Source organism: Saccopteryx bilineata, chromosome 1 (assembly GCF_036850765.1).
Source record: "Saccopteryx bilineata isolate mSacBil1 chromosome 1, mSacBil1_pri_phased_curated, whole genome shotgun sequence".
Lineage (NCBI taxonomy): Eukaryota > Metazoa > Chordata > Mammalia > Chiroptera > Emballonuridae > Saccopteryx > Saccopteryx bilineata.
Window position 1 is genome coordinate 243,641,972 of NC_089490.1, and position 18,192 is coordinate 243,660,163.

Genomic DNA, 18,192 nt, shown 5'->3' on the forward strand with positions numbered 1-18,192 from the left:
GGCAAAAGGCTCATTTTACTAAGTCCTCGGGCAGCAAGCCCCGAGGGGAAGATACCTTAACGGGCAAGAAAGCCAGTCCGGGTACTCCTGTCCCGGGATCAGTACCCAGAACCCCGCGGCGGCCCCTGGCCCCAGCCCAGGCGGCGGGCACCCGCGCCTTCTCTGCCCTCCAGGGGGCTCGAGGTCGCTTCCCTCTCCCCGACGCCAGACTTAACCTGGAGTTTCGTCTCCACTCTTGGAGGGTCTCCTATTGCTTTCTTCTGCCGCAAGGGGACCCCGCGGCTCCCCTGCTCGGCCTTAATCTCCCCCCCCGGCGTTGCCGCCTGGGTGGTGGGACATCAGCTGTCCATCTGCGCGTCTTAAATCCCATTTATCTTCTTAGCGCCTGGCCGGCCGGTCCCGCCCCTCCTCCTTCTGCCCTCTCCCACTTGCCAATCACAGACCCACCCCTCCCCCCTCCCACTCACCCAAGTGCGCGGGACCGACCCGAGCAGCCCTTGGAGGCGTCGGGGGGAATCCCCAGGCTGGTGGAAAGCACCCAGAGTGGAGCGAAGGAGGAGGATACAACCAAGGGACGCGGGAGGCGCCGCAACATTTCAGGGTCAGGACCACGGTCGAGGGTCCCGCACTCTCGGTCCCCGCGTCTCTAGTGGTCGAAGTTGCCCCTCCTAGTCCTCCAATCTAGGTCATCAGCCGGCAAGGACTGAGCCGGGGGTCGTTGGAAGGGGGTGATAGGCGGGCTGACTGTCCTAGGGGTGGGCAAAGAGTCAATTGTCTCAGGGCCTGCCCCTCTCACTTCCACCCTATTGTAATTCCATCCCCGGGCGGGTCGAGCCTCCCTCCTTGCGTGGCCAGCCGGTCCCTCCCCGTCGGCCTCCTCCGCCCCCCCGAAAAGCCCTGCCGCTGGCAGCCTGCTTCACTCTCGCACGCCGACCTCCCTGCTGCTGCCCTGCCTCCTCCGACTCCCCGGCGGTGGCTGGTCCAGCTCCCTCAGCCCCCCACCTCCGCACCCTGGCCAGGGATCCGCGCAGCGGACTGCCTACTGGTGCCCCAGGAGACGCCCTTTTCCTGTGCGCCCCGGACTTGGTGAAACTTTGCGGGCGCCTGGGGTGAAATGGATTTAATCCAAGGCATCTTGTTCCGGCTCCTGCTCCTGGCCTCCAGCCTCAGACCCGGCTCCGTGTCGCTTGGAGAAGCTCTCCGAAAACCAGGTAACACGCTCAGCGCGCCAGGGGGCACCGCAACCGGAGCGCCAGGGTCCTGGTCCGGTCCCGGTCCCCGGTGAGGACGCATAGAGGTCTGTGCACCGCTTCTCTCTCTTCCCTTACCAGCGTCAGTTTAACGGGGTTCATCTCTGCTCAGGGCTGAGAAGACTTGAGCCTCTCCACCCAACCCTCCCCCCCCCCACACACACACACACCCCAGCCCATGAGGTTCCAGGGATATTTGTTGGTTAAAAGAATGATCTATTATACAGGCACAGTAGAGGTGGAAGGCTCTGCATTTGATCACCGAGAGCTAAAAGCTGGGCTAGAGATCATGCCGTCTCAATTACAGAGGATTGCAACTGTGCAGAGTCAAACAGCTCCTCCTGTGTCTCCAAACATCTTATTGAATTCATATTGTCCAGAGCCCAGCCATTTCCTGTTAAGCGTCTGAAGATTTGCCTGGAGTCCCCTATGCCCATCTCTAGCCCTGCCCACACACAGTTTAGGGATGTGGACTCTCATGTTAGGAATCTTTTCCACTTTCTCAGAAAGAAGGACCCAGTGGGTTAATTTTACCTTGTTTTGAACTCCTGTCTTTGCTCTGGGATTTAAACAAAATGTGTGCCTTGTAAGCTATTAGAAAGAATTGGCTAGAACTTGGAATACAATAACTTGCATTTCCTCTAGTTACACCAGTTTAAAGTCTTCCTGTATTTTTGTTTGCTTTGATTTGGCCTGTGTTGTGAGATTATTCAAAGTAGAACATTTCTAAGCAATAAAGTTCTAACCATTGTTTCCTGAATAACGATTTTTATTCTTCTTTGCTGATACTATATTTAGAATTCTGAAAAATCTGTTTTTTCTTAGTTCACTTTGTAAGCAAGGTTGTCTTATGGGATTAATTATATCTTATGAACAATGGAAAACAATATAACTTTATTTGATTGCAGTCTACAAAACTTTGCAGGAAGTGCAGTTTGTCTTCACAAATAATGTTTTTATAAGAAAGAGACAAATGTTTTATAAGCGGGCAAAGAAAATAATCTTGGCAGATTCCCATATGGCTGCTTAAACATGTTTGCTGTTCAAGGATCTCTCCATTTGGAAATAGGACTTGTTGCCTTTCTGTGCTGGGAGACACCCTCACTTTTCAAACTATATCTACTATCACCTGCACCTTGCTACCTGCCTTGATATTTAGAACATTATCATAATCTGCAGCATACTTAAATTATGAGCTATCCTATTTATCTATTCCCACTGTTCCATTCCTTTTGGAGATAATAGCAGCAGTCCAAGGTAATATTATGTTAGTTTCTTTTTTTACATGCACATGTATATTCATCGGCCAAGATTTCCATGAGCGGCTTCTTTCTAACTTTCCTTCTTAAGATAACCACATCATGATCAATTGCATTCTATGTGTTTACTCATATAAAGCCATCTAGTCAGTTTTGAACAATGCATAGTTCTGTCTGTAGTTCTTAAACATGAACTGTGTATGCAGTGTTTTTCTAAGGATGGATTTCAAACATTTAAGCAGATTTTTTTTTTTTTTACAAAGCATTTCACAAAAGCCTGCTGTATAAAACTGCTCATACGATTCACCATACTTCCTTTCTTATTTTTGTGTAGTTCCTTTCCTAGAAATATTTTCTACCTGGTTCCTCCACAATCTCATTCTGATATCTGTACCATGAATATGCCATGTTGGCTTCTTTGGTTTTATTTGAAGCGTAGATGAGGTTTTGATGGTGGCAACTCCATCTGTTAAACATATTAGCATATTAAATACATCAAGTTTGAGGTAGAAAGAGTGTTTGGACTATGTTTCACCTAGACAAATTTTTTATTACTTTATAGTTTTATCCAGATACTGGCTTTCATGTTGGAAAGGTGCTCCGATAAAAATGACAGCTACTTTATAAACTTCAGGGGAAAAAAATTTCCTCCTGTGCTCATTTACATCCCTTAGAAAGACTAGTTTTTGATCCGGAAAATTGGTCCAGATTAAAAACTGAATGTGCCCCGCTTGGCTCTGATGTGAACAGCTACCAGCTAATTTATAATCTTCCCCAGACACCAGCAAATCCTGCTAGTACCCATATGGGAGAGTCTTTGTGTCTTGTTCCCTCAGTAGAAATCGGTCTGTGCACAGTACTTTGAAGGTAGTGTGGCCACCATGCAGGCATGCTGGAACAGTCCTGTTTTATTTGGTGACCCTGACTGTCTCCTCACGCTGCTAAATTGACGCTTTTGACAAGTCCAGCCTTGGTGGAGAAGTCTTGGATTCAGAATCAACCTGAAAATTCCCCACCCTATCTACCAAGTAGCTGCTTCGATTAAGAGTCTAATTTGGGTCCAACATAGGCACCTTCCTTCCACCCCAAGATAGCTCCTCTCTGTCACTGAGCATTATGAAGAAAACTCTGCATTTTCTGAAACCACAAGAAATGACATTTTTCAAGTTAAGTCAAATTAAATAATAATAACTAACACTAAGTGCTTGCTACACGATTCTAAGAACTTGACACATACTGGTATATTTGATCAACCCAACAGCTCTGTGAGGGGGGTACTATTATTACACCTGTTTAACTGAAGATGAAATTGTGGCTTAGAGAGATTAAATATCTTATCCAAGGTCACACACCCTGTAAGTGGGGGAATGGGAATTGAGGCTCTGGTACCCAGAGCCAGAAACAGAGATCTTAGCACTTGTCTTGGAATGCATCTGACTCCTGGCTGAATAGGGGAGCTCCATGAGACAGAGCCAGGTAGAGGGGTTACCCCTGCTGCTGTGTGTGGAAAGGAGCCTGTTAAATTCTGTTAAAAATTTGTACATGGGATTATGCCCAGGCTTCCAAAGAAAATAATGTGAATGATACCAATAGGGTATTCTGGAGGCTGCTGTCCACTGATCTCTTCCACAAGAATCACAGGGAGATGTTGCAATGTAATGAAGCACTTGCTTTATCTTGTTGAGTTCCGGGGGGGGGGGGTCTAAGGCTTGAGAAGGGCTAGCAGGTCAACTAGAGTACCTGGAGGTAGCAAAGGGGGTGTCTGAGATCAGCAGGACACTGTCATTCCCCTGGGTCTTCATGACGTGGAGATGCCATTTGTTGGATGTCCCTCGTTCTTTTTCAGATTACAAATTAAAATCATATACCTGGAAGGAAGTGAAAAGCCCTCATTTTACAACTGAGCTGAAGGTGGTTAAGGCACTTGCCCAAGTTAACAGCAGAAGCTGAACTTGAACTTGTACCAGAACCCTTTGCGTGGTCTCTGGCATTTCTCCCTAACCCTGAGTCTCACCAAGAAGTGCAGGTGAGCCTTCTGATGTGCGGCAGGAAGAGGGAGAGGGAAAGCCAGGTACACCTGCTGGAACCAGCACGCACCAAGCCACACCTGCTCCCAAAGGCAGGTTGGTGACTCTCAGTGTTAATGAACTTTTATATGCACTGGGAAATAAAAAATTCCATGATTTGCTTTGTTGTGATATCTGCTTTCCCGCGGTGATCTGGAACCGAACCCATGAATCTCCAAGGTGAACCTGCCGTACATCCCCAGCACCTGGCTACTTGGTCAGTTCAGGACCTGTAGCAGAAACACCTTCCTCCTACCCTTCATTCCATCTGTCCTCCACCCTTTATCATATCTAATCCCTATAAAGAAGCCCCGTCTTCTCTCTCTCTCTCTCTCTCCCCCCCCCCTTTGGTTCTCTAGGAGGTAAAGGGACAGAGAGATCAAGGTCAGGGCCAATGCAGTAAAACACGAGGCAGTACTTGCTTCTCAGAGTTCTTTCTCATGGAAGAGTGACTTGACCAGGAAATAACTGAGTGGTGGTTTTTGTCTTTGTTTCTTATCCTGAGCCCAGGACTTTTATAACCTTAGAGTTCTTTGGGGACTAGAACTCTGTTCATGGGTTACGGTAGCTCAAATGTGGTCCAGTGACTCCACCCTAGATTCCCTGGAAGACGGGCTCGAGCGCTGCAGGCTGAGGCAGGACCTCAGCTCCCACAGGGTTGCCCTGTGGACATTCAGTACTCTCCTCCCAGTGCACTGGGCCAAGCAGGACTGCGGTGTCTCCCAACTGAATAAGTGAATGACATGTTGTCTCCATTGCAACAGGTCTTTTGTACGAGCCCAGACCCCTGCCACTTGTTTGAGTCGCAGCATGTAACACTGCAGGTATTGGAAGCACACCTGCTCTTTCAGGGATAAAGAAAGGAAAAGGAGAAGGAGATGCCACAGAGCCTAAATGGCAGTCTGTGCGGGAAACTCCCCAGACCTATCTTTGATAGCATTGGTTGGAGACCTGTGTTTTAAAGCAGGATTCCAGATTGTGGCTTCAGACTCATCAAGTGAGCTGGAAGACATTGTCACCTCAAAGAACCCCTGATTTCATGTGATGGGGAAGCCAGGTGTGGGTGCGTTGGTCATGGGGGTGGGTGCAGTGGGTGAATCAGGTGAAATTCAAATCAAAGTGCTACAAGCAGAGGGCGCACTTTCCACAGCTGGTTCAAAGCAGGTCTTGACTCCATAAGGCAGTGGTTCTCAAAGTGTGTGCCAGGGCATACTGGTGTGCCCTAGAAGATTTCCAGGTATGCCCTATGGTGGAAACATGTGCCTGTTGGGGACCAAAAAACCAACAAGGTTTTTGGAGTTTAGATTTTTGAGGGACAGAGGTGTGGGAAATTGGCTGTAAGCTGACAGTCTGCCTAACCCCCCACCTCACTTGCCTGATTAGGTTGCAAAAGGCTGTTAAGCTGTGGTGCTGGATTGTTTACACTACCCCCCATGTCCCCGGGAAAGACTGAAGGCAAGTTTCTTGTATCCTTTGTTTGGTGTAAAGTTAAGATCTGCTAATGGCCTCACTTTGCCCTATAAATAAAGCAAGATGCATTTTTTTGGGTGTGCTTTGTTCTTGCCAGCAGCAATCACAGGGCCCTCCTGCCCCCGTATTTTCTTAATTTCATATGTTTTCTTACTTCCGCACCATTTTCACTCGGGACGTGGAATTACTAGCTGCGCTGGTTCTGGCATGTACCCAGATATAAAAATAAATATAGTTTCTCTATTATTACCATTTCATTATGGAAATACCACTCTTTTTGTTAACACATCATTATATTATTTTTAGATAAATACACCCAAATAAAATGAGTAGATTTCTCATAAAGAAGCGTGATATTGAACAATTCGATCCTGGAAGTGAGCAAAAGTTAAGTGTAAATAAAATAGGACTTGAGGGCTGACAGGCAGAATTTAATTTATAGCATTTTTCATCACTTAACACTGAACAATACGATTGGATTAGGAACCCATTCACAGAAGCTTTAAGTGATTTTGGTTTAACATTAACAGAAGAAGAACTGGCAGCTATATCTACAGATTGTGGATTGATGATTAAACATAAGGAATTGTCTCTTGAAGCCTTCTGAATTTCTATAAAAGAAAAATATGTGGCAATACCTAAAAGAGCTTTGAACATTTTATTATAATTTCTAACATCCTATTTATGTGAATTAGGATTTTTAACCTTCAACACAATTAAGAGTAAAAAGAGAGGAATTCTTCAATGTTTGACAAGGAAATGAGAGTTTGCCTTTCAAATATATGCCCAAACATTGAAGAAATCACTAGGACACATCAGACTCATGTTTCTCATAAAAACAAGAATGAAAAAACTTAACACATTTGCACGGGGACCTGCTGAATTTACTAAATCTTAGTAAGACTGTTTCTATATATATAAAAAGATAACTTTTGTCGTTTTTAAATTTTTTAACCCCTCTTTTTTATGAATTCTAAAAAGCATAACTCAAAAAATGTAACATAAGAATGTTTTTTAATGTCAGAATAAATTTAATTTTGTCGTATTTATTTTGTTTTATTACCATAAAAGCACACTTGGGCTTTATATTTTTTCATTAATATTTGACTTAATTATTATAACTTATTTCTCAGAAATTTGTATATAGTGTGCCTACAATCGTTTGTAGGTTTTTAAATGGGTCCTGACTTCAAAAAGTTTGAGAACCACTGACATAAGATCTCAGGCCTCTAACCCAAGCAAGTAATTATGGCTAAGAACTCTTGGGGTGCATTCTAGGTATCTACTTTTTTAACATGAACCTCAAGTGACTTGGTGCATGTGGGTCACAGTCCACACTTGGAGACTTGCCTTCTTCTGCCACTTTGTTTACCCCTACCGGGTGGGATGACCAGCAACAACAGGGACCAGTGCTGTGACCGGGCAGCCCTGGGCTTAGGCTCTTTGCAAGTGTTCTGAAGGTTGGATTTGGGATTTGTGGTTTTCTGAAGGCTCCTGAAGGTACCTCCTCTGAGCAGACTCCTCCTCCTACTCACCCTGGCTTCTGCAACTCATCCCTTGAGAGACAGCTGCAGAAACGAGGGAGACCCTGCGGCAGTATTAACAACAAGCCATGCTGAAGGGTAGATAACCAGCTTTGCCCCCCCCCCCCATTCCCTACGCCCACCCACCTCCACGCAGCTCCGAGGCCGGCTTCTCCCCGCCGAGCAGGAAGGCCTGCATGAAAACACACACTCTGCTGCTGGACAAATTTGGGTTTAAATTCTGACACTATTTTTTTTTATTGGTTACTTGACATAGAGCAAGTTATATTGGTCTGTAAGCCTCAGTTTGCTCATCTATAAAGATAGAGTAATGAAAGAACGTATCATTTAAGGTTACAAGGAGTAAATGAGGCAATGTCCATACCAAGGCATTAAAAGAATCAAAAGCCTGATGCTTGAAGGCAATATTTATGAAGCAGGGATTGTTTAATCTCGACAGAGAAAGAGAAATCCTGAATGAATAGGAGCAACCACAGGACTGTGTTCCAGGCATGGCGATAAACACAGGCACTTAGGATGTCATGTGCTTTTCTCCTTTTCCATACATTATTAATGCAGGGGTCGGGAACCTTTTTGGCTGAAAGAGCCATGAACGCCACATATTTTAAAATGTAATTCCATGAGAGCCATACAATATGTTTAACACTAAATACAAGTAAATGTGTGTATTTTATGTAGACCAACACTTTTAAAGTACAATAAGTCTCTGAATTTTTTTTAATAACGTTGTTATGCTGTTGCTAACCAGAGATGAATAAAGTACTTCTTACCATTAATGCGACTTCTGGTGCTGCATGGTTTTGCTGATGGCTTTGTAGTCTGGTTGATACGTGGTGAGGTTAAGCGTCATGCAGGCATTGAGACTTCCATCCATTAAACGTGATCATAGGTTGGTCTTAATGTTCTTTAGATGTGAGGAAGACTACTCACATGCATACGTAGAGCCAAACATTGTCAGTACAGCAATATTCACACGCTGCAGTGTGTGGTATGTGATGGGAAGCGCGTTCCAAGTTTTGACAATCAGCTGGTTCGTGGGTTGAAGTTTTTCATTTCTCCCCACTTGAGTTTGCTCACCAACTCTGCTTGCTGTCGTGCAAGTCTTTCCAAATCTTAATTCAGTGACTTGAACTTATTCACCCACATGTCTGAGGCCTTTGGGTCAGCAGCTTGTAGCTCAAAATCTCTGACAGAGACACCAGGGATGTAACTCAGGTCGGCGCTGTCCACTGCACACTCGTGTGGATGGGTGATGAACTTTAAAAAGACGAGTGTGCTCATGAAATTCTCCAAAGCACGCTTTCAATGACTGCAGGAGATTAGATGTGAAGCCCGCTAGCTGCTGGAGATCAAGATGTTGAGCAGGGTCACTTGCTGTGCATGCATCTTTAAACTCTCCCAGTTTTTCAAAGTGTAGTAAACGACCTGTTTCAATGTCAGCGATGAAGAGTTCCAGCTTGTTTTCAAATGCAAACACTGCTTGTTGAAGGGATAAGACTGTATTTCCAATGCCTTGCATTTTCACATTGAGCTCGTTCAGATGTTCACTCATGTCTACGAGATAGTAGAACTTCAGGAGCCACTCAGTGTTAGCTAACTCAGGGTGCTCGACGTTTTTCATTTCAAGAAAAGTCCGGATTTCGCTCAGACAAGCCGCAAAATGGCTGAGCACCTTCTCTCTTGACAACCAACGCACATTGCTGTGCAGAAGCAGACCAGGATAATTATTCCCAACTCCATCCAGTAGTGTTTTAAACTGGCGATCATTTAAAGCTCGGGCAACAATAAAGTTGACCACTCAAATGACCAGCGACATCACCTCACCCAGCTGCTCGCCACACATCTGAGCACAAAGTGCCTCCTGATGTAGGATGCAATGAAAACTTAGGATGGGTCTCTTTTCATCTTCATGAAGAAGTGCTACGAATCCTCTGTTTTTCCCACCATGCACAGAGTACCATCAGTACACACAGAAATAAGTTTATCCATCAGTAGATTTTTTTCTTTAGCAAACTCAGTGAAAGACTTGAATAAATCTTCCTCTCTTGTTGTCTCTTTCATAGGCAAAACAGCAAGACTTTCCCATGTAGTGTGTCACTGACAGCATACCTTGCAATCACACTGAACTGGGATAAATGGCTTACATCTGTTGACTCATCCAAAGCGAGAGAAAAGAATGGTGCTGCATTTATGTCCTTCACTTGTGTTGCCTCAATTTGATTTGCCATCATGATGGTACGATCGTGAACAGTTCTTGCCGACAGAGGCATGTCTTTTATTTGTTTATCTTGTCTTTATCCGAAAAGTCATCAAAAGTTCATTGGCAACATCAAGCATGAATGTTTTGGCATATTCCCCATCTGTGAATGGCTTTCCATTTCTCAAAATTGCTAAAGCACCAGCAAAGCTAGCCAAATTCCAGTCACCTTGTTGGGTCCAAACATGGAGTTGCTGCTGACTAGCTTGCACTCTGCACAATAGCTCTTGACATGCTTTCTTCTTGCTGTCCCCTGCTGGATATTTCGATGCAAATGTAGTATGGCATGTGTCAAAGTGCCGCTTTATATTTGACTGTTTCATCGATGCAATTTTATCATTGCATATTAGACACACTGCAGAACCTGCTCTCCACAAAGGTGAATTCCTCTGTCCATTCCTGCTGAAAAGTACGATACTCCTCATCTTTTTTTCTTTTAGCCATCTTCTTTGTCAAAAGGGTTTCTGCAATTAGCTAGCTGACTACTTGATTAAAAGGAGGGAAGTTTACTTCCTGACCTCACAATGACCTGTGTACGTTACGCATTATCCAATAAAAATTTGGTGTTGTCCTGGAGGACAGCTGTGATTGGCTCCAGCCACCCGCAACCATGAACATGAGCGGTAGGAAACGAATGGATTATAATACATAAGAATGATTTATATTTTTAACGTTATTTTTTTTTATTAAAGATTTGTCTGCAAGCCAGATGCAGCCATCAAAAGAGCCACATCTGGCTCACAAATCATAGGTTCCCGACCCCTGTGTTAATGTATGGTTGCTTACACGTGATTTAATTTGTGCCGAATTGTAAAATTTTCCAGCTATATTAGTTGACCCATCAGAAAGACTCCTTGGTCAACCACACGCTTTGATGTTTGGTTTGGAAAATGTGGCTGCCAAGTTTGTGGTCTTGCGTGAATGGATTTCTTTGAGAACCAGTAACCCCAAGGGTGATGGATGACTTTCACCTAGTAATTGTCTTGTCCTGGAGGACAATTGTCTTGGGCAAGTTTTGCTGGGTGTGGTGGTGGGGAGGGGTGCAGCTCTTCTTGAAAACGAATTATTCAGACTGATGTGTGACTGGGGCTCAGTGAAAAATCTCAGCGAAGCTAGAGAACTAAGAAATGGTCCAGGTCTGCTCATTGATTGACTGAGTAATTCATGAGCCACTACCTGTGATGTAGAAAGATAAAGACCGGACTCAGTGGCTCTTCCCTTTTCTATTAATGATTCTTGCTTTCCTCAGCTTTAAAAAAATCCCCCACTTACCCCAGATAGCCCCACCAGCTGATTTTCAGAATCAAAGGAAATAAAGCAGACGAGTGCTTTGAAAGCTAAAGTGCTACACAGAGATAGGATATTTTTATCTAACAATGATCAGAGTAATTATTATTACCTTAGCCAACCAGAACAACCAAGGACACGCTGTCTAAAGCTTTGATCTCATTTCCAGTCTCTTCTTTCTCTTCTTCCCTCAAGACACTTGAAGATTCTTTCTTCATCTGACTCTGCAAATCCGGAGCAATTTACATCTCAACACTTTTGTTTGCTGACAGGGCACCCCAAAATCCTGAATCAGAGTTAATGCCGTGTTGATGCTGTTTATTTTTCTTGGTGCAATAAGTTTACATTAGCCAGTTAATGGTTTACATTGTGCAGATGGGATTGTATCAGTAGGCCCTTTTCTCTCACATCTGGGCAGTTGGAAACATAATACTGAAAGAGAACCTGAGTTTAAAGCTTTCCTTGGACAGATGGCTAATTTTATTGATCTAATCTTACAGTTAGGAACAGGTCTCATGATCCTTTGCTCATAATTCTTAGAGTGAGCAGAGAAACAAGTGAAATGGATGATGGCTGTGACTTGGATGCCTGTTCTACAGTCTGTAATTTATTTTTAAAATACTTCAGTATTGACAGTCACTGTGTGAATTACTTTAATCTCTTCCCTAAGGGGGCTTAATTAATACTTGAAGCAATCCAGTGTGTGAGTTTACATCTATTTTAATCGCCTGGTGATTGTGCTATACCGGTGGTTAAAAGCTTCCAACTCCACCTGCTAGCCAGGAACCCACACCCAGGGCTGGTTAGTTACTGTTTGAAGAACTTTGCAATGAAGTTCACTGTCCAAGATGGTTGGGGAAATACTTGAATGGTTGTTGTCAGGCTAGAGGGTTTGTTAGTACAAATCATGTTAGAAATCAGTTTTTCATTGGGGAAATATGTGATTAGCTGGAAAAGTTATGCATGTCCCTTGATTTTTACATGGGCAAAAAATAAGAATTTCAACGTGGCCCGCAGTCACGCTGCTTTGCATTTGAGTTAAGCTCCATTCAGGGCTGTATTCCCCCCCTTAGCACTCAGTAGGATCAGTCACCCAGACCTCCTCAATGGTTTGCTGGTCCTGCCCATTAGAACGTTGCTGTAGCTGCTTCAGCAAGGTGCTTGTAACAAACAACTCCCAATCTCAGTGGCCTGACACAAAAATGTCTTCTTCATTTACTCTGAGTTCAGAATGAATGTTGCTTGTTGGGCAGTTAGTTCTCCTGGGCTGCTCTCCTTCAGATGGTGACTTGAAGACCTGAGCCCTTCTGTCTTGAATACTTCCATATTGTCATGTCACCATCTTTGTAACAGGCCGCCAGGCTATCGTAGAGGGTAGAGAGAAAGAAGCTTGTGCGAGAGGCTTTGTGTGCCAGGTCCGGACACGGTCACGCACAAGGTGGGGAAGCGTGTGATGTTCGCCGGTGTGCACAAGATGAAAATGGACAGATATGGGTGGTTGTCTCTGATGTCATGTTTTGGAGTTTCCAAAAGGACACACAAGGGATATTAAAAGAGTAGAGAATCTTTTTGACTTCTTGCCTGTGAATACTTGATATGTGGCAGAATTTGGCCTGGACTTTGCTTTTATTGTACTGGGGAGCCTGGTTGAAAAGCAGTTAACTACCATCTACCTGTACTTGTTGGAGGCTGCTCTGATTCCACAAAGGATCCTAAAAAACTATAAGCCGTCAAATTGACTTAGGTCAGTTGGCAGTAGGGCCCCAACATATGCATGTGGCTCCAGGAATATATGCTATTTGTTTCTAATTTTTTCTATATTTTACAAAAAGTAAAATGAATCCCTCTCAAAAAAGTACAGTGAATTTCTAGGGTTTATCAACTATACCTCACTTTTTCCCTACAGTTTTCTAGAAGCTCTTTGTATTTGTGTCCCATAATTAAAAAACAGAGACAAAAAACAAAACAAAAAAACCATTCATGGTAGAATAATTTATTCAGCGAAAGATACATCTGAAAATATAAAAATTATTTTTTGGTCACCTCATCACCGGCTTTGATGGGGATGAGGATGGCGTGGACTGATCCCAACAACAGTAAACTGATGCGTTTAGCTGCGGCCCTGCATTCTTCAAAGCACGTTCGTAGAATGGACGTCGTGTAACCCTTGCCCCACGAGGAAGTCTGGAGTGGAGGATTTAGCAAAGAGGAAACAGGCGTAGCTGGGACATGAACCCTGGACATCCAGCCCCTCACTCTGTTGCTTCCTATCACCCAGCTAATAGGCAAGAGCAGGATCTCTGTGATGTGCTGAGTCTGGCCCTGGAGCCAGGAGGCACCTTGCCCGCAAGACTCACCACCCTTTCCTGGCTGAGGCTCCAGGCCTGTCCGAGGACACTATGTAGAATGAACCCGACTGCTTTCACTCATGCTCCTGGCAGGTCGGTGTCCATTTTGCAAAACATGGGATGGGATGACAGAGGGATTATTTGCAACTAAGCAGCAGCTGCAGCAGCTGGAGGATAGCTCTAGAAGCCTCCCCCCACTGCGAGGTGTCTTCTGCAGAGACCGTTTGCTGGTCTCAGGGACCACCTAGATGACTCAGCCTGGCTTTGAAGCTTTCCATTCTGCCACGATTTAGCCATCTTCTTTAGTGACATGAGACATTTACTAGAACTACAATGTGGCATCTTTCAATGTGGCATCCTTCAAGTCTCAGGATTTTCTATTAGTTTCTTAAACATCTCTGTGAGGTTCTAGATAGGGGTCCCCAAACTACGGCCCGCGGGCCACATGCGGCCCCCTGCGGCCATTTATCCTGCCCCCACCACACTTCCGGAAGAGGCACTTCTTTCATTGGTGGTCAGTGAGAAGAGCATAGTTCCCATTGAAATACTGGTCAGTTTGTTGATTTAAACTTACTTGTTCTTTATTTTAAATATTGTATTTGTTCCCGTTTTGTTTTTTTACTTTAAAATAAGATATGTGCAGTGTGATTTGTTCATAGGTTTTTTTATAGTCTGGCCCTCCAACAGTCTGAGGGACAGTGAAGTGGCCCCCTGTGTAAAAAGTTTGGGGACCCCTGTTCTAGGAGTTCCTAAGTGGTGTAGTTAAGTAAGCCATTAGCTTGAAAAAAGAAGCACTCCTTTGATAGCTACTTTTAAATGATCAGTGGGTTTTTGGTTACAACTTCTGCCCATAACACACATCCCTTCAGTTTGGAGGAATTGTAACAAGAATTCTATAAAACAGACCTGGGTTTAAATTTGAAATTTATGGCTGCCTGATCCCAGGTAGAGTACTCAGTCTCTTTACATCTCTGATTTCTTTTTTTTTTTTTTTAATAATAATTTTACTTTTTTAATGGGGTAACATCAATAAATCAGGATACATATATTCAAAGATAACAAGTCCAGGTTATCTTGTCGTTCAATTATGTTGCATACCCATCACCCAAAGTCAGATTGTCCTCTGTCACCTTCTATCTAGTTTTCTTTGTGCCCCTCCCCCTCCCCCTTTCCCTCTCCCATCCCCCCCTCCCCCCTGTAACCACCACACTCTTATCAATGTCTCTTAGTTTCACTTTTATGTCCCACCTACGTATGGAATAATGCAGTTCCTGGTTTTTTCTGATTTACTTATTTCGCTTCGTATCATGTTATCAAGATCCCACCATTTTGCTGTAAATGTTCCAATGTCATCATTTCTTATGGCTGAGTAGTATTCCATAGTGTATATGTGCCACATCTTCTTTATTCAGTCATCTATTGAAGGGCTTTTTGGTTGTTTCCATGTCCTGGCCACTGTGAACAATGTTGCAATAAACATGGGGCTGCATGTGTCTTTACGTATCAATGTTTCTGAGTTTTTGACACCTCTGATTTCTGACCTGAAATAATATAAGGCTCATACTACCTATCATAAGGGGTTTTGTGTGATAAATAAATGGGATAATGTGATGACTAAAAACGCACCTAGGAAAGTACTTAAGCATTTGGTGCACAATGAGCACGCCAAAGCCAGTCCCTATTAATTAGGTCATTAAGGTTTATAGAGTTCATATAATGGTAGAGATGATAGTTTTTTTTATGTCAAATATTGCCAATCCTGACACGCATATAAAACTGAGTTTAGCCTCTCACAAAAACAACATTGAAAAGAATTTCATTTCCTTAATTTTATATTATAGATTCTTATATCCCCAAATGAAGACTTTTTGTGTCTTGATCAGCCATAAAGTTCATGTCATTGCTGAAAGACCTAGAGTCAGCTTAGAGGTTAATAAAAATAACCAACCTTTGCTTTGGACTTTGTACACAACTAAGAAGAAAGACTGAAGATCCTGTGTTTTTATACAGCCACTGTGGTAGAAATAGATTTTCATGTATCAGCTGTATGTCTCCTTATCCAAAAAGAGGCTATTCGTAGTGAGAATATCAATACTTTCCTCAGCTACCTTCTTTACTGTACTATTAAGAGAATAAATGTAAAAGATGCTACTTCTATGATGTCCACTCTCTCCCCATATTGATTCAGCCATACTCTGCCATAATAATCTTCCCCAAATGAGGTTCTAAGCCTGACACTCTTATGTTTAATATCCTTTCTGGCTTTCTATTACCTTCCAAACTCTAAAGCTGAGCATCTGAGATCTGTCACAGTATGGCCGCAACTTACCTTTCCTGTCCTCTCTGTGGAAACACGCCCTGCATCCCCTCCAGCCAAGCTAGATCATTGCTCTCCCCTGGACCTTCTCTTTGCTTTCTCAGTACTGAACCTGCCCCCTTGTTGATCTTCCCCATTGGCACATCCTTTCCTCATTTCCGCCCAAAGAAATGCAGTGTCACTGCTGTCGCCTGTGCTGTGAAACCTTCACGTACTCCTCCAGCCAGAAGCCGTTTCTCCCTCTCCCATTTGCCTTATCATGTTATTGGTGTAGCTGGCTCAGATACACCAATAACATCAGACTTGTCACTTTGTCAAGGGAAGTTCTATGATGTCTTTCTTCGCTTATGCATCCCTCTGTTGTCTGGTGGTGTGTCTCGCATGCAGCCAGCCTTTCCCAGACAACAGTGGAATGGAAAACGATGGCCTCATTTTGGGCAGATATGTTCTCATATCATGTGAATAATTTGATCCTCTTCACAGTCCCCAAGTGCATTTCCTTCCTCCGGTACAATTCCGAAAAGGAGTCACTTCCATGTGTCAACACTTTTGCTTAACCTGAGCAGACATTAGAAAACCCACACAACGGTATGATTTAGAGAAGGAAATGGCTCGAGGAGTCTGTCTGCATCAGTACGTAATTTAAATTTTACCTTTCTGTTGCCAAGGGCTGTTGGAATTGTGGGGTTTTAAGCAACATTTGACTGAGTTGATACTGAGAAATATGTCATTTTCGATACCTGGAGAACAGGTAGAATTTAAAGTAACATGTGGAGCTGCCTCAGACCTGCTTTTTATCTTGTCTTGGAGGTTAAGAAGCAAAGGCATACATCAAAATATAGTGGGAAATGGGAGGGGAAGTAAAACAGTCCAGTGTTCAATTCCCCTCCTTCCCCCATCTGTCTAGAAAACCAAAGAGAGGAGAATAAGGCTTGAGTGGGAATGGCATTAGTGGTATGATTGAGAAGGCCAAGCTGCAGGAGAGGGGATGAGGATAGTCCATCTCTCCTAATGAGATCTGACTGTGGGGTCAGGAGAAAAACAGTCCTCAAGATCTTCAACATTCCTCTTCACTTTTATTGTGCTGACCCTGGCTTGCTTGCAAAGATCAATTATGTAATCCCTGGGAGGTAAAGTAGCCAAAAGCTAGTGTTTGCAAAGAGTTTTTGCAGTCTTTGTTGTTAAAAGGACCAACATGCTTGGTAAAATGAATGCCCCGGGTGGTCCAATTAAAACAACCAATTGATTGACCCATTCACTAATTATATATGTTTAGTTCTTAGAATGTATTCAGCTCTAAGGTGTATATACGTATAAAGTGAAGCTGAAAGTGAGTTGCATTGTAATAGCAAATAAAAATAAGCTAAGTAAATGATGTGATGAGGAAGTATTTAAGGGGAAGTGTAATGATATCTGAACTTTTTTTATTTATTTATTTATTTATTTTGTATTTTTTTGAAGTGAGAAGCGGGGAGGCAGAGATACAGACTCCTGCATGCACCTGACTGGGATCCACCCAGCATGCCCATCAGGGGACAATGCTTTGCCCATCTGGGGTATTGCTTTGTTGCTGCTGGAGCCATCCTAGTGCCTGAGGCAGAGGCCATGGAGCCGTTCTCAGCACCCGGGCCAACCTTGCTCCAATGGAGCCTTGGATGCAGGAGGAGAAGAGAGAGATAGAGAGAAAGGAGAGGGGAAGGGTGGAGAAGCAGATCGTGCTTCTTCTGTGTGCCCTAACCAGGAATTGAACCCATGACTTCCACATTCCGGGCCTGAATTTCATTTTGAAATACATCAGAAATAAGATTCATTGGTGGATAGAGAGAGGGATGATTACTGGATATATATGTGATAAAGCAGGTGTGGTAGAATGTGAACAGCAGAATTCACACAGTGAGTATACATATGTTCACCCTCTAACGATTTCACTTTTCTGTGTGTTTGATTATTATCCTAGGAGGGTGATAGGAAAGATGAACTATTGGGAAAATGAAATGATGGCAAAGTTGCAAAGTCTAACCTATCAAGAGTGGGGTTCCAACATGTCCTGCTCTGCACCCCCCGATTGATGGCTTTTGTGGTTTTGTCCTGCTTCTCACTCCACACTCTGCTCCCCTCTGCCCGGCTCCATGCTCCGTGGGGCCGCCCCAGCTGCCTCACTCAGACTGCTTCGTCCTTGGCTTCCTTTGGGTGCCACCGAGGGGTGGCATCTGGAGGAGGTTGGAGGGGAGCAAGGGAGGGAATCTGGTGGATTTTTCCCCATTTCTCCCTGCTCTGGTGCTGCGTTCATCTAACCCCGCACCTCTCCACCTTCCGGCTCCCAGCTCTGCGGCCCCGGAGAGCTTGCCCTTCGTGCCCTGGCACCATCTCTGGGCACAGCAATACTCCTGGTTG

The 18,192-nt window shown here is 44.0% G+C and overlaps 1 protein-coding gene across 3 annotated transcripts in view; it reads left to right on the plus strand.

Annotated features, from left to right (window-relative positions):
* The first annotated feature begins 782 nt into the window (after positions 1-782).
* The window catches only part of EGFLAM (EGF like, fibronectin type III and laminin G domains), a 156,161-nt gene continuing 138,751 nt past the window's right edge, over positions 783-18,192 (plus strand). For 2 of the 3 annotated variants that reach the window (XM_066239995.1, XM_066240005.1), the window contains exon 1: positions 787-1,211. In XM_066239995.1, the coding sequence (XP_066096092.1) occupies positions 1,115-1,211 (97 nt within the window). In that variant the 5' untranslated portion in view covers positions 787-1,114. Of the gene's footprint in view, positions 1,212-18,192 lie in introns of all 3 variants that reach the window. The other variant, XM_066240022.1, reaches the window with a different exon arrangement.